Source organism: Nicotiana tomentosiformis, chromosome 7 (assembly GCF_000390325.3).
Source record: "Nicotiana tomentosiformis chromosome 7, ASM39032v3, whole genome shotgun sequence".
Lineage (NCBI taxonomy): Eukaryota > Viridiplantae > Streptophyta > Magnoliopsida > Solanales > Solanaceae > Nicotiana > Nicotiana tomentosiformis.
Genome location: NC_090818.1, coordinates 28,277,591 through 28,299,403, shown reverse-complemented (window position 1 = coordinate 28,299,403; position 21,813 = coordinate 28,277,591). Strand labels below are relative to the sequence as shown.

The window sequence follows — 21,813 nt, the reverse complement described above, 5'->3', positions numbered from 1 at the left end:
ATGCCTTCCTCGACCATGAAATGGCACTTCTCCCAATTTAGCACCTAGTTCATTTCTTCACACCTTGCCAACACTCTATCCAAATTTGCCAAGCAATCATCAAAGGAATCCCCAACCACCGAGAATTCATCCATAAAAACTTCAAGGTAGTCCTCTACCATGTCCGTGAAGATCGCTATCATACACATTTGAAAAGTCACTAGTGCATTACATAGACCAAATGGCATCCGCTTGAAGGCGAAAGTACCATAGGGGCATGTAAAAGTTGTTTTCTCTTGATCCTCCAGAGCAATAAGGATTTGGTTGTAGCCCTAATTCCATCCAGAAAGCAATAGAAAGCACGGCCATCCAACCTATCAAGCATTTGGTCAAGTAAGGGAAGTGGAAAGTGATCATTACTTGTGACTTTGTTTAGCTTGCGATAGTACATACACACTCTCCACCTGGTCACCGTTCTTGTGGGAATCAACTCATTTTTGTCATTGGTGACCACCGTCATGCCCCCCTTCTTTGGGACACATTGCACCGGAGAAGTCCACGAACAATCGGAAATGGGGTAGATCACCCTGGCATCCAACCACTTGATAATCTCCTTTTTGACCACGTCTTGCATAGCCTCATTGAGTCTCCTTTGATGTTCAATAGATGGTTTGGCATCTTCCTCCAAGTTAATCTTATGCATGCAAAATGCGGAACTTATTCCCCGAATATCCGCCAAAGTCCACCCAATAGCCTTCTTCCTCTTGTGGAGCACCGCCAATATAGAGTCAACCTGCACGTTAGTCAAACAAGAGGAAAGAATAACCGGTAAAGTAGAACAAGGGCCAAGAAATTCATACCGAAGATGTGGAGGCAATGGCTTCAACTCCAAGGTAGGAGGCTCTTCAATAGAAGGCTTTGTAGGAGGAGTTTTCCTATTTTCAAGATCCAAGGAAAGTTTTCAGGGTGCATAGTTGTACGACCCCATCCCTTGCAAAGAGTTCACACATTCCATGAAGCCATCCATCTCATCATCATCAAAGTTGAGCAAGACGGCCTCCAATATATCACCCACATTAATCGTGGCACTTATGTAATCAACAATCATATCGATCACCAAATCCACGAAAGAACACACTTCATTGCTATTTGGTTACCGCATAGATTTGCACACGTGGAATACTACCTTTTCATCACCCACACGGAAAGTGAGTTCTCTGGCTTCCACATCAACAAGAGCCTTCCCCGTAGCAAGGAAAGGTCTTCCAAGAATAATCGGTACCTCATAGTCCACTTCACAATCAAGAATAACAAAATATGCCAGAAGAATGAATTTACCAACATGAACCAATACATCTTCAATCACTCCCAATGGTCTCTTCATGGTACAATCGGCCATTTGTAATCTCATAGATGTGGGTTTTGGTTGCCCAATTCCCAAAGTCTTGAAAACCGAATAGGGCATCAAATTGATACTTGCCCCAAGATCACAAAGAGCTTTAGCAAATTCGGCACTTCCAATTGTACAAGGGGTTGTGAAAGCACCGGGATCTTCCAATTTAGGAGCCATTGAATGCATAATTGCACTCACTTGATGAGTTACTTTGATAGTTTCAAAATTCATCGACCGCTTCTTTGTCACTAAATCCTTCATAAACTTTGCATAACCAGGCATTTGTTCTAAGGCTTCAACTAATGGCACATTGATTGAGAGACTCTTCATCATGTCAATGAATTTTTTGAGTTGATTCTCGCCATTTTGCTTGGCAATTCTTTGAGGATACGTGGGAGGAGGCTTAGGCACTGTTGCCTTAGCCTTTTGCACTACTGATTTCGGTATGTCAATAACATGATCCCTAGATGGGTTCACTTCATCTTGAGTCTCTTCCACATTGTCATCAATATCAATTCGAATTTCATCATTTGATTGCATCACATTGCTCGGGATCTCTTCTTCTTGTACCACTTGCTCATCATCCACAAGTTGCTTTTGACTTGAGGTGGGTGCATTTCCACCTTTTTCACTTCTTGTAGTAACGGCCATGGCATACCCCGTATTGTTCCCACCCTTTGGGTTCACCACTGTGTCACTTGGTAGTTCCCCCTTAGGACGAGAATTTAGAGCTTGAGAGATTTGCCCCATTTGCACTTCTAAGTTGTGGATTGATGTATTGTGTGAGGCAAGTTGGGCATTGAAATCGGTATTCTTCTCCATCATTTGCTTGAACATGTTCTCAATACATCTCATTTCATTGTTGGAAGAACTAGGACCTTGAGAAGGATAAGGAGGCGAATTTATTGGTTGTTGATACATCGGGGGCCTTTGAGAACCCGACCCCCAATTTCCTTGATTGTTACTCCAACCACCTTGATTGTTGCCTCCCCAATTGCCTTGGTTATTGTTGTTATGCCAATTCCCTTAATTATTTCCACCACTCCAATTTCCTTGATTGTTGCTGTTATTCCAATTGCTTTGATTGTTTCCACCACTCCAATTACCTTGGTTGTGAGAATTTCAACTTCCTTGATTGTTTTGAGGTCGCCATTTTTGTTGGCTTGGGCCTTGGAAGTTGTTTCTTTGCCCTTGAAAGTTGTTCACATATTGGACCTCTTCTTCTTGGTCATTATAAGAATCATCTTGATCAAACCCACTATCTTCTTACACAAAATTGTCCACTCTTTGTTCACTTGTGGACCCTTTGTTCTTCGTTTGTTCACCAACATGTTTACCCCTTCCATTGCATTGACTTGCCTCGGATTTTGCACTTGTTGAAGTTGAGCCTTTGCCAATTGGTTCATGGTGGTGGTCAATTTGGCTATGGCTTGCCCATGGTCATGCAATTCTTTGTGAAGGTGAATAATATTGGGATCACCTTATGGAACATTAGCACGGGATTGCCACGCTGATGAGGTATCTGCCATCTCATCCAAAATATCACATGCCTCCACATGAGGCATATTCATAAAGTTCCCACCGGCAAGTTGATTCACTACACATTCGTTGATTGTATTGATCCCCCGATAAAAAGTTTGTTGAATTATGTTTTCCGTCATTGTTCTATACCGTTCCCATATCTCGTGTAGTGGTTCATTGGGCTCTTTCTTGAATGCTAGAATTTTATCCCGGAGTATAGCCATGTGCCCGGGAGATAAGTACTTAGAAATAAATTTCTCCGCAAATTCATCCCGAGTATGAATGGAATGGTATGGCAAACATTCCAACCAATCTAAAGCTTTTCCCCGTAGAGAGAAGGTAAAATACCTTAGCCTCAAAGCATCCTAGGAGACATCTGTTTGTTTACTCCCCCAACACATATCCATGAACCCCTTCAAATATTTATAAGCATATTGACCCGGAGCACAGTTGAAGAACCCTCGTTGCTCAAGCAAGGTGAGCATCACGTTGGTGATTTGAAAGTTGCTCGACCTAATACGGGGAGGGACTATTGCACTTGCTTATCCTTCATTCGAAAACACCCGGTGTGGAGCCGCTCTTGGTGGAGGTAGGGGTGGAGCGGGCACATTGTCCTGAGGCACTCGGCCTCGTCTATTGGCTTGAGGTTCAAGAGGAACCTTATCCATTTGATCATCCTCAACGTCCACATCTCCCAAAGCAATGTTACCGAGCTCGTTATTTGCCATGGTTGCACCTACAATTTCTCAACACGTTAGTCAAATGGAAGGAAAGAAGATATGCCAAAAATACAATCAAATATATAGTTAACACCGTTTTTAACTCCCCGGCAACGGCGCCAAAAATTGATCTCGTCCAAATTACACCTCAAAACAAGGATATGAAAAGGTCGATTGCAATAATAGTAACCCAACAAAGAATCGGGATCAAATCCACATGGAGTTTATATGGGAGTTAGGAGTATATATTCTAGTATGTGAGTTTGAACTAACTTAATTTACACTTCCACAAATTGGTTTTGTTTCTATTTCTGTTTTTAAAACTAAGATTGCAAAGTTAAGAAATAAAACTAAGATAATTATTTTTGTTGTTTTCAAGTTTGTAAAAAGCCTAGGGTTATAACCATCGCCTAGGTGTTCGCCTAATAGGATATAAACCTTAATGATTATTTTGTTGATCGGGGTGTATTATAGCTATCAACTCTCAATTACCCACTTAGTACCTCCTGGTCAAGGAGTAGTTTTGCCCAATTTGGCTTTCTCAAGTCCAAATGGATATCACACAAAATGGTTGATAAGAGCTCAAGTTGGGCTATTACTATCTCTAGGTTGAACCCTTTAATTAGGTTGATCAATCTCTCGATTGACCCAATTTCTTGTTAGCCATGTTTTCCTAGACTAAGTATCTCTTTCTCAAGTAGAGACTAAGTCAATTAGGCATGAATAAATATTTGCAACCATTAAGTTCACAAATTAAAGCATGAACAAGGCTAAATAATAAACACCCAATCATAAACAAGCACTAAATTAGATACCCATAAGGTTTACACACTAGGGTTGGGTCACAACCCTAATAAAAATCTAGCTACTCATGCTTGAAATTAAGAAATACTAATTAAACTCATATTGGAAAGTCAAAATGATAAATCTATGTTAAAATATCCCAAAATATAGAAAACTACTAAAAATAGCAAAGAAAAACAGCTACAAGACTTGCTGATGTCAAAAGTTAACCTAATTTTGTGAAACTAGTCTATTTATACAAGGCTAGAAATTTCGGACAAAAATGCCCTTCGGGAGGTTCTGCGACCGCACAATTCCATGTGCGGTCTGCAGAAGTCTTCATCTTTGCAGGAGCTAGGATTCTTCGGCCGTACAATTCTCTACTGCGGCCGCGAGGCATTGTTTCTGCGGTCCACAGATTTATCGTTGCGGCCGCAACCTGGTCTTCTGCGGCCGCAGGGCACTCCTTCTGCGGCCACACAATTCTTGTGCGGTCCGCATTCTTGAGGGACTTGGACTTTAGAAATTTGCACACCCTCTGAAGTTCATCTCCAGTTCTCCATTTGCGGCCGCACAATTCCTGTGCAGTCCACAGTTTGCTAGAAAACCCTGTTGGGATTTGCTTCATTATTTGCGGCCGCAAATTGAATTTTGCGGTCCGCACTTTGCAAGCTATTATGCATTTTTGAGTCGGATTTCATCTCGGGAGTCCGACTTCCAACATTCTTGGAAATTTTGCACGTTTCATCAGTTTTCGAAACACAATTAAATGCTTTTAGACTAAAATAAAAGCTAAAAAGCGCTAATAAGTAGTCAAAATCCCCACTTATCACGCACCCTCAGGTGCGGGCTTGGGACTGCAAATGCAGTTGGTCAGGCCTTATGTGGCTTCCATAGATGTGGATTTTTAACCGTAGAATCAGTACCGCAGAAGCCGTGTTTTGTGCCGTAGAAGCGAGAATGTTGGGCAGCGTTATAAGGACGAGGGTTAGAGTATTTGTTTTCATTTTTGGACTTTGAGAGCTCGGATTGAGGTGATTTTTGGAGGGGTTTTCACTAGATTTCAAGAGGTAAGCAACTTTTAATCATTTTTATCTATTAATATTGAATAGCCAGTGAAATTCCCGCATAGATTAGGTGTTTTGAGGTGAAATTTGGGGGGTTTTGACTCATGTATTGGAAAGTAAGATTTGGGGGTTTTAGTATCGATTTGTGGTCAGAATTGGATGATTTTAGTATGATTGGACTCATTATTGAATGAGTGTTCAGATTTTATAAATTTTGTCAGATTCCAAGATTTGGGTCCGGGGTTGACTTTTTGACTTTGGTTAAAGAACCTAGCTTTATCATATGGAATCGATTCATATAGCTTGTACTGATTGTATTAAGTTGTTTGTGTCTAGATTCGAGTCGTTCGGAGGCCGATTCTCAAGGAAATGGATTATTGGAGTTGTGATTTGCGCGGTTAAAGGTAAGTAACACTTCTAAACTTAGTACTGAAGGTATGAATCCCTAAACTACGTGTTATGTTATTGGTGTTGAGGAGACGGACATGCTAGGTGAAAGGCGTTTGGGCGTGCACCGTTATAATTGAGACTCAGTTGATTCTGTGGTCCTGTATAGTTATCAAATCTTGTAGTTATTCATGTAATCCCCATGTGTTAGAGAAAATTGAGTTGTGTTCCATATTAGAAATCATGTTTAGACTATATGCTTGTACTATTGGGACCCACTGAGGTCATTTCTGATGTTAAGTTATTTGCTTAAATTGTAATTGTGTACTCAATCACATTCATCATTTGCATATCATATCTCAGTCTCTGTTATCATTTATTGTTACATCACATGTCATTGTTTGGGCTGATTGGCATGAGATTTTTGAGCTCGAGAGATTGGAGAGATTGATGACTGAGTTGAGGCCGAGGGCCTGATTGTGAGTGATATTTATGGGATCGGTCTGCATGTTGCAGCAGGCTTTATTGATTCATTATAGGATCGGGCTGCACGCCGCAGCATACCATGTTGTCTTATATTAGCATTTGGGTAGGATACACCCCTCCGGAGTCTGACATACCTGCAGTGAGTGCAGGTACCATTGAATTTTGAGTGCGAGTGCCGAGTGATTGAGAGTGCTGAGCGATTGAGTATGGTGAGTGAGGTGGAATACTCCGAGAGTATGAGTATATGCGTTTATCACTATGTTGCATTACAGGTGGCATGCATATCTGACATGTAGATATGGAGATGTAATATTCCTCATGCTAGCTATACTTGACATATTTTATCACTACTGAGCCTAAATTGTTAAACTTGGAAGCATGTCTACATTTTTGTACTGTGTACAAACTGATTATGAGATTTCTTTGAGTTATTACTGTCATTCCTTGTTATATCCGTACTGTATTATCTTGATTTGGATTGTACCTTTCTGTGCTCGTCACTACTTTCAGCCCAAGGTTGGTCCTGTTACCTATTGAGTACATTAGGTCAGTTATACTCATACTACACTCTACATTTCGTGTGTTGATTCAGGTACATCTGGACCCGGTGGTTGCTAGACTTGGAGCATTACCTGCTTGGAGACAATTGAGGTAGCTGCTATGCTGTCTGCAGACCACGACTCTCCTTCTTTTCAGTTTATTTAGCATTGTTCTATTTTTCTAGATTATCGTATTAGAAGTTTTGACTGTGTTAATATTAGTAGCTCATGTACTCGGTGACACCAGAATTTTGAATTTTGTTGTTGTTGTTCTTGTTGTTCTTGTTGTGTTTTCAAGTGTTTTTGTCATCTATCTATGAAATATTTTCGTTATTTATTTTTAAACTCAAATATGTATTTATTATGTAATTGTCAGCTTGCCTATTAATGCGATAGGCGCCATCACGATAGGTTGGGATTTGGGTTGTGACAGCTAAGTAATTAATGTTCTATTTGTACCCGCATACCACTTAAATTTGTACCCGTTTGCAAAGCCGATAAATGAACTTGTACTTTTTCCATTTGAATACTTCAACTTAACGGAATTGGCACTAATAAACACCTTTGACCGTTGACTATGCCTATGTGAAAGCGGTGCAACTGACATGGCTAAATATTGTACAAATCACGCTGCCAAGGCGCGTAAATAATATTATTTTTATTTAAAAAAATAAATTAGAATCAAAATAAAGTATATATGAGACAGAAAAAAGAAGAAATAAAAGGCCTTTCCCTTACCCCTTCTCTTCCCCCCCCCCCCCCCTCGTCCTCCCTACCAAACTCCCACCTCCCCTTTCCTCCTCCCCCTCTGTTCTACCACATTAATGAAGTCAAGCATTTTAATATTTTTCTTGTATATGCTCCTTCTCATTTTAACAAAGAGAATAAAACTGTCAACAATCAAGCTCGAAATATATCACATCGAAGTGTAAATTTAGGCATAATTTTTGCCAGCCAAACACGAAAAAAGGCAGAAGGGACATCGATTTTTACTGCATTAATGGGGTCCAATCATACTCATTATTTCTGGTTTTACAAAAGGTTAGCAAATGCGAATAGGAGAAGAATAATTTTTCTTGAAGTTTTAGTGATTTTTCTTTTATTTTGACATTAGGTTTCAAAATTAGACTCTAATTTTTTTCTTTCTTCTTGGTATTTTTTCGATTCTGATTTTTTCGACATTGTAAAGTCCCACTTTGAATGGATCAGATTTGAACTTTTACCATTGGAAAGAGGCAGGACCCACAAATTACAGCTGTCAAATAATTAATAAATGGTTTGAGAATTTGACGTAGTATTCATGTCGAGCAATTGAGATACACACTCGCTGCAAACTTATATCATTTAGCAGCCACAAAATTGCAGATATATTTAGTAGCCTAAAAGATATTAGAATGGTCAGCCTAAATTTCACCCAAAAAAGCTCCACCATTGCCCTGCCACTATTGCACCGCCCCCGCTACCACCATGGCACCGCTACCACCTTCACGCACTGTTGTCACCGCACCGCCCTACCCACATCCCAAAAATGATAGATCATCAAAGACTTACGCACTCCTGGACCAACCTCATCCACCCCAATTCCACCACCAAACATAAAAATTAAGGACTAAAGGGGGGGAGGGGGGGGAGAGTGAGAAGAAGAAAAAATAAAAGGTAATATAAACAGACAAATTGAACTTAAAGAAATAAGATCTAAAAGAGAAAAAGAAAGAAAAATTGAGTATTTATGAGAGAAAAATTATACAATTTATATACGAAAGATATATTAATTATTTACTTTATATACAATTATAAATTCTATGTGCACTGCATATATACATTATATACTATTATATACTTTATATATAAAATTATATGAACATTGAATTTGTATAAAAATGTACATGTATTATATAAGTAGATACACCTTTCATATAAATGTGCATACATAATATATACACATTATATACAATATTCTCAACACTCAATGTAGCCACTGTAATTCTTCACGCCCAATTTTGTATAATACGTATATATATATATATATATATATATATATATATATATATATATATATATATACACAAAATTATATCAACATTGAATTTGTATAAAAAGTGTATATGTATTATATAAATGCAGATACACCTTTCATATAAATGTGCGTACATAATATATACATATTATATACAATATTCTCAACACTCAATGTAGCCATTGTAATCTGTCACGCCCAGTTTTATATAATACGTGTATAATAAATGTATCATTAGTGTAAAATGTATACACACTGATTATACACCATATTATACCATTATTACACACTGATTACACAATGTATAAATAAATGAGCACTGACAGTAATGGAGGACAGTGAACTTGGCCGAAAAAAGCTTTTCTCCGGCCGTTTATTTTCTCCATTTTTCATCTTCTTGCAAAATTCATCCGAAAAAATATCATGCAATATTATATCTGAAAGTGGAAAGAAAGCGAAAAAAGCGACAACCACCGCCAGGCTTTTGCCGGAAATTACTCAAAGAAGGTAGATATTTTTGCATCTAAGTAAAGGAGGAGGAGATCTCAAAGAAAAAAAGAGAAGTTTAAAAAAGATGTATGTTGGTGTCGCGATAGGAGAAGAAAAGAAAAAAGAAAAAAAAAGAGGGAGTGAAGAAGGGAAAAGATAAGAAGGGAGGGAAAGATGAAAGTCACAGGTAGATTGAAGAAGGGAGAAGAGGAGAAGAGAAAGAGAGAGACAGAGGAGGAGTAGGCGACTGAAAAGGGAAGAAGTGCATTGGGAATAGTGGCTATAATTTATCAATAAATTAGGCATAAAAGTTATTTCAGGTCCATGGGAAAAATATGGGCTAATATTTTTATATAATCATGTCAATTTTACTTTTTGTAGTAGGTAACTTATTTTATTTTTAATGCCACAAATTATAAATTTAAAGAGGCTTATCTGAAAATATTCTTTTGATGGTCTGATTGCGCAACTTGTTTTTTACTCTAACGGTCTCATAATGTCCAATTTCCATAAAAGAAAGCAGAAAAAACCTTCTTTTCTCTACACAGCTTTAATTTTACATTAGTGATAACATAAAGTGACTGACTATAAAATTCGTTTGGTCGTATATACTTAATTAAGTTTTTTCTGTGATAACATTGTTACAAGCGAGAGGAACCGGAATGGGAATGGTGAAAAATAAACTGATCAGCCTCACTTATCGTGTAATTTCACCAGTTAAGGCTTGATTGTATGTATTATGATGTTGAAAAAATCCGAGTTTGGTTGGTTTGAAAATGTCAATTGAATTTAGCTTAAGATAAGTGTCACTTACCATGGAAATGAGAAGAAAACATCATGGCAATTAGTTTAATTTTTTGAAATGGATATGCAACCATTGTGTTCAACGACTTAATTACTTCTATCTTGACTTTTGTAGTTTTGACAATATCTTTTTGGTTCTTAAAAGGAAACAATTTGAGAATGTTTAATTTGCCAGAAATGAGTAAACTACGTACTGCACGGTAGAATTTGGGTCCCAAACAGAGAAAAGCTGCACTGGCAAATGGGAAAATCACTTGTACAAAAACGTTTTATAATCTTACAACTTACAAGAGATAATTTACGATTCACAAATAGCTGGGAATATCGGCCAAGTCCGCCAGAAAATAATAGTGGATTACTTACTAGTAGCTATTTAAAGGAAAGACCCTTAAACGCTGCTAATAATTAGAAAGAAAGAATAAAACAACTCCTCCAGAGCTACATAGCAAACCCCTTAATTGTTCAGCAATATCCTGCTCATGAAGCGTACAATCATTTAGTTCTATTCCCTAGAAATATATTTCAAGGATTAGAGTATTTATAATATGAACGTTATCTGCCTTACATAAAAATGTGCATGTTTATCTATGTCAAAAGAAAAGATAGAAACAATATAAATGTAATGTAATCATTGTTGAGTCGCTTTTGCTTTTCTAGTTAATCAGAATATAAGAATTCAATACATATAGATAAAGTAAGGAGAGTTTCTCTATGAAACATCAAAGACGATACTAGAAATGCATCCTTAATTAAAGAGCACAAATTAATACTCCCGGTCTACTACTTGTAAAAGCCTATTTTAAGAAAAGGGCAAAAAATAACAAAACTGAACCTCGACATAGAAGCACTAGAAGGGTGAATGGTTAAGTTACAATTAGGTAACTGATAGATATAATGTTCTACCTTCTTCAATCTCTAATCAAGAACTTAATAATTTACACTGCAAAGTTGTTCTAATTTGAACAATATTATATTGCCACTTATACATTAAAATATACTTAGATTAGATTAAATAGAAATAAATTCATCTTATTGACTGTATAGCTCCCATCTTTTCAGATCTTCTTAGATACTAAGTTATACAATAAAACAACTATATATATTTTAGTATCAAACAAGTTGAGTTGTCTATACATATCTTTACTGACCATGTAACTCATTTAAATACCCTATACTTATGTTAAGTTATATACTAATGAGTTCATTAACACGAAAAATTAAACGAAGAAACTATAAGCGTGGACGCTAACTTGACAATGAAATTCTCTAGATTGATTCCTTTAACTATATTGACACACATAGACACACTCCAAACATTGATGAGTTTAACAAATATTCAATCATTTTTTCAAAACCAGAAACAAACATGCATCAACCATAAAATCAACACTAAGTGGTCATTTGGTTACCAAGATAAGAATATTAATTCCAAAATAAAATTTGGGATTGTATCTATCCCATACTTGGTTTGGGTATTAATTAATTTTGGATAAATTTTGTATTAAATTTGTGGGCTTCCTGTAATGTCATCTATTAAGTGCATTTCCAAAATGTTTTGTGAGAGACTAAAACCAGCAGTGCATCATATAGTGTCAGCTAGCCAATCAGCTTTTGTACAGGGTAGGTCTATGATGCACAATGTGCTAATTTGCCATGACCTACTAAGGCACTACAACAGGAAAACATCTCCAAGATGCTTAATGAAGATAGATATTAGGAAAGCTTACGACATGGTGAGCTGAAAATTTTTGGAGGAAGCATTTATAGGTTTTGGGTTCCCTGACAGGTTCATACAATGGATTATGGTATGTGTGACTACCACTATGTTCACAGTAAAGATAAATGGAGAGGGTCATGGATACTTTGCAGGGAAGAGAGGATTGAGACAAGGAGATCTAATATCTCCCTTGTTATTTGTTTAGTTATGGAATACCTCTCTAGAACTTTGAAGATTATCAGCAGGTTGCCTGATTTTAGATTCCATCCTATGTGCAAGGAGTTACAACTGACACATCTCATCTTTGTAGATGATTTGATGATTTTTTTGTAAAGGTACTGAGAACTTAGTAAATAAAATCATGGAAGCATTAGATCACTTCAGCAAAGTTTCAGGCCTGATTGCCAATATGGAAAAATCCAGCATATTTCTAGCTGGAGTGGAAGGAGGAGTCAGGGACATGCTGTTAGTAAAAACAGGATTTGCACTGGGCACATTTTCTATCAGGTACTTAGGTTTACCTGTATCACCAAGGAAATGGAACAACATTGATGCCAAATGCTGATAAGGAAGATCACACATAGGATAACTATCACATACTCTAAGTAGTTGTCTTACGCGATTACAAATTGTTAATACAGTGCCCTTTTCTATATATAGTTTCTGGGGAACAATCTTTGTTCTACCCCCAAAGTGTGTTAAAAGAGGTGGATAAACTATGTAAAGAATGTTTGTGGGGGAAGACTGAGGGACAGAAGAAAGTAGCATTGGTTGTATGAGATAAAGTTTGCTGCCCAAAAAATTAGGAGGTTTGAATGTGAAAGGCTGCAAAATATGGAACATGGCATCAGTAGGAAAGATACTGTGGCAGTTGGTAATGAACAAAGAGTCCCTTTGGGTGCGATGGGTTCATGGTGTTTATATGAAAGCTGACCATAATATTTAGACACACAGTCCTCCTATGGATAGTAGTTGATATTGGAGGAAATTAAACTCCCTAAAAGGAGAGATGCAAGGATGGTATTCACAAGACAGATACATACTAACTTCAGGAGGTAGCTACTCTATAACCAACAACTGTCTTGCTATGATAAATCAGCAACCATGACTAGAGATGGCAAACTTGGTATGGACTGCTTTGGCTCTACCTCGACACAGATTTGTCATGTGGTTGGCAATTCAAGGGAGACTACTTACCAAAGACAGACTAATAGGGATGCAAATCCCTATGAAAAACATAAACTGCAGCTTGTGCGAAGAAGAGCAGCTGAAAACAAAGGAGCATTTATTTGTCGACTGTGGCTGGATCAAAGCAGTTAGACAAGAGATCAACCAGTGGATAGGACAGTCAGTACATGAAGGAGATTTCAAGCTGATGCTGGAAATGATTAAAAAGAAGCATTGGAAGCAGTTTAAAAAAAGAGGTGATAGCAGCAGTTAATGGAGCAGTGATATACCACTCTTGGAGAGCTCGGAATTTTAAAAAATTTCAAGGGAAAAATGTAAATAGAATAGAGATAGTAACACAAATAAAGAGAAAAATTGTAGAGAGAGTAGAACATATGAGGATGTCAAAGAAAGCTTATAGGTGTAGGAGTTTTGTCCAACGACTACTGTGTAATTAGATATTGTTGAGTTGGGTGTCTCGATCTGTGGTCAGATTAAGGTTGCCTTATAAGTGTAATTGTTTTGATGTTAATGGTAATTTTATATTGTTACCAAAAAAAAAAAATCTTATATATTAGATGGGATAGCTAATCCCATGAAATATCCTTGTCTATCCTACCATTATAATAAACAACCGGGGAGGGGGGGAGGGGCGTTTGGAATGATGGATAAGCAAAAATAATCCTGGGATAAAAATTTAGTACCGTCTTATCCCTTGTTTGGTTACTAATCTTGAGATAAATTATCCCGAGATTAAAAATAATATCAAGATAACCTATACCTGCCAGAAGATGAAATAATAATTCCATGATAATTAAGTTATCTCAGGATAACGTAGTAAAATTGATATCCAATGATTAACACAACATACCAAATAATCAATAACAAATAATACGAGAATAACTAATCTCATCATAATAAATTTTAATATAACTAATCTCGACATAACTAATCTCAGCATAACTTATCTTCAAACCAAATTATTCCAAAGTATTTAAAACAACACTAATACTTATATGCCGTAGACTTTTTAAACTTTGTGAAAAAGGGAATGTACGACTATCATTTAAACCAGGAAAATGTCAAATTTACCCTTTTACATTCGAATATTGTTTATATTTAACATTTGCTTATATTTGTTGACCCTCATTTTAATTGATTAAATGCACTAGCACTCATAGATTTTCGTGAATATATTCCTCGTATATATGTGTGTGTGGAGTTTGCTTATGTTTGGTGAAAATAGGAATATGTCATAGTACATCATTATTTTTTTAGGAGGAAAATTTTCATTGTGGATCTCAAATTAATATTCCTCAAAAGAGAAAAGATTTAGATGCTATCCTTAATCATCTTCTAAACTCTATAAACACACACACACACACACACACACACACACACATATATATATATATATATATATATATATATATAAGGAATTCACAAAAATCTCTAAATGCTCATGTATTTAATCAATTAAAATGAGGGTCAACAATAAAAGAATAACACCTATTATTCCTACATGTTCCGTTAGTAACATTTCCTTACTTACTGTTGATTTTGCTTATGTTTAATCTTTTTCGATTAGTTACATTCGCCTATGGATTAACCTATTATCATCACCTTACCATTTTGTGAAATTAAAAAGAAGGGTAACTAAACTAAATAACCCCATATTCTGTCCAGTATTCTTATTGTTACTACATAAAAAATAAGAGATGAGTTACCTGTTTCCATTTTGAATGTCTATGAACAATATGAAGCAGAAGCAAACAGATGACAAAAATGCAGCAAACGACCAACAGTATCGATATTGGCGAAAATAGGAATATGTCATAGTACATCATTATTTTATTTATGAAAACATATAGTATATATAAGAGCATTCTGACAAAGAAAGAATAAGTGTGACCCCCCACAAAGATCCAATACAAACAGTGAGCAATCTTGTAAAGATACAAAGGACAACTAAACAATGAAAGATTCAAATCTCAAAATTGTCCTTGCATATAAGGTGATCTATCAGTGCGCACTTATAGGAATATTAATATTTAGTATTTTAATGTTACCAAGAAGTTGAAGGAATATCTATATATATTACTATATTTTTTCTCGTACATAAGAAAGATTCGCAATCATGATTTTGCTGATTTAAAAATCCAATGTAAAACTCACTTTTTATAAATTAACAAGAATTATTATCCATGGTTGAGTAAATTATTATACATTGATTGATTCAGGTGTAGGACATTAATTACTACTATATATAATTATCTATTCTAGGATGATACTGCTAAACATGCAAAAGCGTATGCTTCCTCAAATGACTATATGTGGGGTGCACAAAATCTGCAGAATCCGAAAAGAATATAAACAAGTTGAAAGGGTGACATATATTAAAACCAGGAATAGTTACTACGTCCAAATACTGCAGAAAACTTTGCATTCTTGAGCTAATTAGCTTTTACCAAAGTTAGTGGACGAGGACGAGGACGAGGTTCTTCATTCATCATCTTAGTCAAATTTATGTTCCAAAAGACTCTTGTTTTGATGAAGTTATAGGGTTATTTGTGCAATTTCCTCCAGCGTTTCTAGGGTTTGAGGTAAAGGGCTAAATCTCCCACCAAGTTTTTCATATCATCATTTGGTTTTGAGAAGCCTAATTCCTAATTAAGACCAACTGAAATCTAGAGCTCAACATAAAGTTCATCATTGAAGGAAAACTCAATTTACACCCTCTTTCAGAAGTTTGAGACTTTATTCTATCAAGCTGGAAATAAGGAACTCTTTTTTTGAACTGCCTTTGATCTTTGCCTCGCAGCTACTAGCTAGGTAGGTGCCTTGAACCTAGCTGTCTTTTGAGGCGATAAACTTTATATAAAAGTCAACGAATGATCTCATTTCATTAAGCATATAGTTAATCTAAAAATTCAAACTAGTTTTTGCATTGTTATATATTTCAAGTTTGGATCTAAACTTTTGATGTAAAGAGACTGAAAGTATATATGCCTCTTTTCTTCAAGTTTGATATGTAAAGGTATCGGTCTAGTCCTCTACATCCTTTTAAGTTTTAACTTTGCATATAGTTTAACATTAAATGATTTTTTAGATAAAAATTATACTCTTCGCAGTTGCATTAACTAAGTACTAAAGTAACGAAAAGCTAGAACAAGAAATTTAGATGTGTTTGAAAGATCTTACCATTGGGAAGAAGCAGGCAGTGGTAGGCAGAAATCCAATATATATATTAATTGGATCAAGAAAATGGGTGATGAGAAGAAGTGGAATCATCATCTCCTTTGCTGTCACTGCTACCACCAATCTTCTTCTTTTTCTTCTTGTACGGAATGCCTCGTGCCTTAGATTGGCACTCCTTCACTTCCCTTAGATACACCCGAATTGCACCACTAGCAAATGGATTTGTCTCAGGCGAGCCGCCGTTCTCTTCATACGCGGCTCGAAGCCGTCCTATGAGAGCGTCAAGGCTTCCCCATGCTTGTCTTAACGGACAAGTACAGGGAGCTGGCGGCTCGGGCTGTCCATAAAAGATACAACCTTGTAAGTGAACCTTAGTTTTCCCGAACTGGTCCAGGTATCGGAGGAACTCTAGGACATGGTTGCTATTACATTGGGATATGGAAACTGGTGGCCTTTGATTCCTCAAGTACTGACCGAAAGTGTTCCAATCTCGTCGTTTTTGAGACTCGTATCGACTCAGTGTGGCTGGTTGATCGCCTGGGGATCTTGATGATCCCTGAACCAATTCTTTACCTCTATCAAAATTTGACATGTTTTAGTAGAATTGAAGTAGATTGTGATTGATCGAGTTTTGTAGCCAAAAATGAGGCAACTATTGAAAAGCTAAGGCAAAGGTTAAAAGAACAGGAGAAAATGGGGGATGAAATCACATCAAAGGACCTACTGATTTGACAAGAAATGGGCCACATGAATGTTGCTTTCTTCTTCTCTTTTCTTCGTATGTTTTTTGCCTTCATAATTTCGTTTACATTACCGTTAATTATACGTTTTTCTTACTAAGATGCAATTATTGATGTCATTTTTTTCAACATTATCCCCCACTATCCGTCAAAATATAATCTCCATTAGTTTCTTCCATAGAAGTACAGTGACTCAGTTATTATCTCCAAAACACCACACGAAATTAATGTTCGCTAATTAAAGATAGTATAGTAAAATGTCGTCTCTATAGAGATTGGATTTAAATAATGTTCGAGTAATTTCTACTAATTTGCTATTCAAGATGATTAACACTTGATTTGAAGTGATTACTGTTGCGGAAGCCGAATATATAAAGAGTGATTAAATCACAACTACTATATCTAAAGGTAGCTAATAAATAGTAAATGAGATAATAATAAAATGAACACCAGAAATTAACGAGGTTCGGCAAAATTTAATTTTTGCCTAGTCCTCGCACACAATCAACTCAAATTTATTTCACTCCAAAAATACAAGTGAAATATTACAAGAGAGAAAGAAGATTCAAATACCTTAGGAGATAAGAAGGCAAGTGAGAGATGTTTACAAATGAACAAAACACTTGCTATTTATAGAAGAGAAATGACCTTAATAATGTCATGCATGACATCATATTAAGTGTGAACATGCAATGTAAATGCATGAAAAATGCATCTACCAATTTCTTCCTAAAAGGAGGCTTCAAATGTTCACACTAGTTCACATTAATCTTGTCAAAATTCAACAAATCTCTACCTTGGCAAGATTCCACTTTTGCAATTTTCTCTTACTAATAAATTTTGATTGTGTCTTCAACTCCAATCTTCAAAGTTCAACAATATTGATCAAGTTCAAACAATGTTGAAACTTGATCGCAGTCACTACTTTTGTTAGCATATCGGCAAGGTTGTCTGTAGTCCGAATTTTCTGCACCATGACTCCACCTTCTTCTATAATATCTCGTACAAAGTGATATCGAACATCAATGTGCTTCGTCCTTGTATGATAAACTTGGTTCTTTACTAATTGGATAGCACTCTGACTATCACAAAATAGTGTAATATTTTCTTGACCAATACCAAGATCTCTAAGCAACCCTTGAAGCCAAATTGCCTCCTTTACAGCCTCCGTAATTGTCATGTACTCTGCCTCAAAAGTAGACAAAGCAACCGTTGACTGCAAAGTAGACTTCCAACTAACTGGTGTATTTGCAATAGTGAAAACATAACCAGTAGTTGATCTACGCTTGTCCAAATCACCCGCATAATCCGAGTCACAATATCCAATCAGATACTGACCATCTTCCTGCTCAAAAATCAATCCAACATCTACAGTATTACAAATATACCGTAGAATCCATTTCACAGCTTGCCAATGCTCCTTTCCTGGATCATGCATATACTTGCTTACAACTCCGATAGCATGTGAAATATCAGGTCTTGTGCAAATCATTGCATACATCAAGCTACCAACGGCATTCGCATATGGCATTCTTGACATATACTCTTGTTCAGCTTCATTCTTCGGCGACATAGCAGCACTAAGCTTAAAGTGAGGAGCAAGAGGAGTGCTAACCAACTTCGTGTTCTCATTCATGCCAAATCGATCTATTACTTTCTTCAAGTATTCTTTCTTAGATAGATAGAGTTTCTTTGAATGTCTATCTCTTTTTATCTCCATGCCAAGAATTTTCTTTGCCTCACCTAAATCCTTCATCTCAAACTCCTTTCTTAGTTGAATCTTCAACTTCTCAATTTCCTCTTGACTTTTGGAAGCTATCAACATATCATCAACGTATAGGAGAAGATATATGAAGGATCCATCTTCAAGCTTGCGCAAATACACACAATGATCGTATTTGCTTTTTTTGTACTTCTGCCGCAACATAAACTTATCAAATCGTTTGTACCATTGTCTAGAAGATTGTTTCAATCCGTACAATGATTTTTCAAGTTTGCACACCATATTTTCCTTTTCAGCAACTTTGAATCCTTTTAGCTAAGTCATATAGATTTCCTCTTCTAAGTCTCCATGTAAAAATGCAGTTTTTACATCTAACTGAACTAGTTCCAAATTCAACTATGCTACCAAAGCCAACAAAACTCTAATGGAGGAGTGTTTCACGACTGGAGAAAATACCCCATTGTAATCAATTCCCTCCTTTTGAGCGTACCCTTTGGCCACCAATCTTGCTTTGTAGCGAATATCTTCTTGGTTAGGAAATCCTTCTTTCTTTGCAAATATCCATTTGCACCCAATTGCTTTCTTGCCCTTCGGGAGATTGGCCAATTTCCATGAGCAATTCTGATAAAGGGACTGCATTTCTTCATTCATGGTAATCCTCCACTTATCTTCTTCTGAACTTTGGACTGCGTCTTTATAAGTGGTAGGAACACCATTAGCTACAATTGAGGCTGCACAAGCCACCGTCTCTATGAGACGAACATGTTTCTTTATTGTTCTTTTTGGCCTGCTGGTTTCTATTGATTCAAGTTATTGTTGGGGTTCCTGAGTTGGAATCTCCCCTTCCACTGACTCTTCTTCCAGGGGAAAATCTTCTATTGTTTCCTCGTTTTCTCCCTGTGTTGGGAAAATCAATTTTCCCTCAAACTCCACCTGCTTTGAAGCACCATCAGTTTGTTTGACATCTTCAAATGTCACCTTATCTATTATGGCAGATTCATCAAAGGTAACATCTCTGCTGAATATAACTTTTCTTGTCTCTGGACACCATAATCGGTATCCTTTGACTCCAGAAGTAATCCCCATAAATATAGCTTTCTTTGCCCTCAGATCTAATTTTGACTCTTTCACATGATAATATGCAATTGAGCCAAACACATGTAAAAAATTGTAATCTTCAGCAGGTTTTCCATACCATTTTTCAAATGGTGTCTTGCCTCCAATAGCGACAGATGGTAGACGATTAATGAGGTGGCATGCATATGTTATTGCCTCAGCCCAAAATTCTTTGCCCAAGCCAGCATTGGACAACATACACCGAACCTTCTCCAGCAAAGTTCGGCTCATGCGTTCTGCCACTCCATTCTGTTGTGGTGTATTTCTGACGGTGAAATATCTCAAAATGCCATCATCTTCACAAATCTTATTGTAAAGATCATTTTTGTATTCTCCACCGTTATCTGTGCGAAGACACTTTATCTTTCTGCCTGTTTGAGTCTCTATCATTGCCTTCCATTTGAGAAAAATTCTCAGCACCTCATCTTTGGTTTTCATAGTATACACCCATACTCTCCGGGAAAAGTCATCAATAAAGGTTATAAAATAGCATTTCCCACCTAATGAAGGTGTTTTGGAAGCACCCCAAATATCAGAGTGAACATAATCCAAAATACTTTTAGTATTATGGATTGCTGTTCCAAATTTAACCCTTGTTTGTTTTTCCTTGACACAATGCTCACAAAACTCCAAATTGCAAGTCTTTACTCCTTTTAACAATCCTTGATCTGATAAAATCTTTAAGGATTTTCCTCCAGCATGTCCCAAGCGCATGTGCCATAGCTTGGTTGCTTCTGCTTCCTTGTTATCACTGGATGTCACTGTTGCTGTCCCAATAACTGTACTACCGCGATAGTGGTACATGTTATTATTTCGCCGGTTTCGCTTCATTACCACTAGTGCACCAGAGCATATTCTCATTACCCCATTTTCTGCAACGACTTTGAGCCCCTTTGACTCTAGGGCTCCTACAGAAATGAGATTTTTCTTCAATTCCGGTACGTATCGAACATATATTAATGTTCTGATCAATCCATCATGGTTCCTTAATCGGATTGAACCAATACCATATGCGGTAAGAGGATTGTTATTTGCTGTGTGAATAACTCCACATTTTCCTTCTTGAAAATTAACGAACCAGTCCTTGTTGGGGCACATATGATAGCTACAAGCTGAATCCATCAGCCATATGTCATATGGTTTGGATGACTCAGTTGTAACTAGCGAGAAATCATAGTCGTCACAATCAGCTACATTTGAATCCATGACAGCCTTTCCATTGTTAGGTTTGGCCTTGTTTTTCAACTTTGGACAGTCTTTCTTCCAATGCCCCTTTTCTCGACAAAAGGCACATTCATCTTTGCTGGGTCTGGATCTTGACTTGGATCTTCCTTTCTTCGTTCTCATATGATTTTGAGAACGACCTCTCACGACCAGTGCTTCTCCTTCTCCACTCTTTTGTTTTTCTCTCTTTCTTTGTTCATAGCTGTACAAGGCAGAACAAACTTCTTTGAGAGACACTTCATCATTCCCATGAAGTAGAGTAGTTTCGAGGTGCTCGTACTCATCGGGAAGTGAACTTAATAACATTAAGGCCATATCTCCATCACTAAAAGTCACGTCCATATTCTGCAAATCTATCGCCAACTTATTAAAGCTGGTGATATGATCATTCATTGTAGTACCAGGAACATATGTGAAGCGTAACAGTCTTTTTTTCATGTAAAGTTTATTTTGACTGTTTTTCTTCAAGAATTTATCCTCCAACGCATTCCACAATTTACTTGCAGAAGTTTCTTTTGTGTATGGATACTTCTGTTCTCTTGCGAGGTAAGATCGAATGGTACCACAAGCAACGCGATTGATAATCTTCCAATCTCCTTCTCCGATATTGTCTGGTTTATTTTTTTCTATGGCAATATCTAGCCCTTGTTTAAAAAGGACATCAAGAACCTCAGCTTGCCATATCCCGAAATATCCTAACCCGTCAAAAATTTCAACTGCAAATTTCTCATTTGACATAATTCT

The 21,813-nt window shown here is 36.8% G+C and overlaps 1 protein-coding gene across 1 annotated transcript; it reads right to left on the bottom strand.

The window, feature by feature from the left end:
* Positions 1-10,414: 10,414 nt before the first annotated feature.
* LOC104090058 (protein LIGHT-DEPENDENT SHORT HYPOCOTYLS 10-like) lies at positions 10,415-16,956 on the bottom strand. Its single transcript, XM_009595096.4, has 2 exons — positions 16,270-16,956; positions 10,415-10,657 (listed from the first exon to the last, which is right to left on the bottom strand). The coding sequence occupies exon 1, from the start codon at positions 16,856-16,858 to the stop codon at positions 16,325-16,327; it is 534 nt and encodes a 177-aa protein (XP_009593391.1). The 5' UTR covers positions 16,859-16,956; the 3' UTR covers positions 10,415-10,657; positions 16,270-16,324.
* Positions 16,957-21,813: the final 4,857 nt, after the last annotated feature.

Bases quoted from the DNA above. Each gene is read 5' to 3' on its own strand.
- LOC104090058 (XM_009595096.4), bottom strand. From the start codon at position 16,858: ATGTCAAATTTTGATAGAGGTAAAGAATTGGTTCAGGGATCATCAAGA.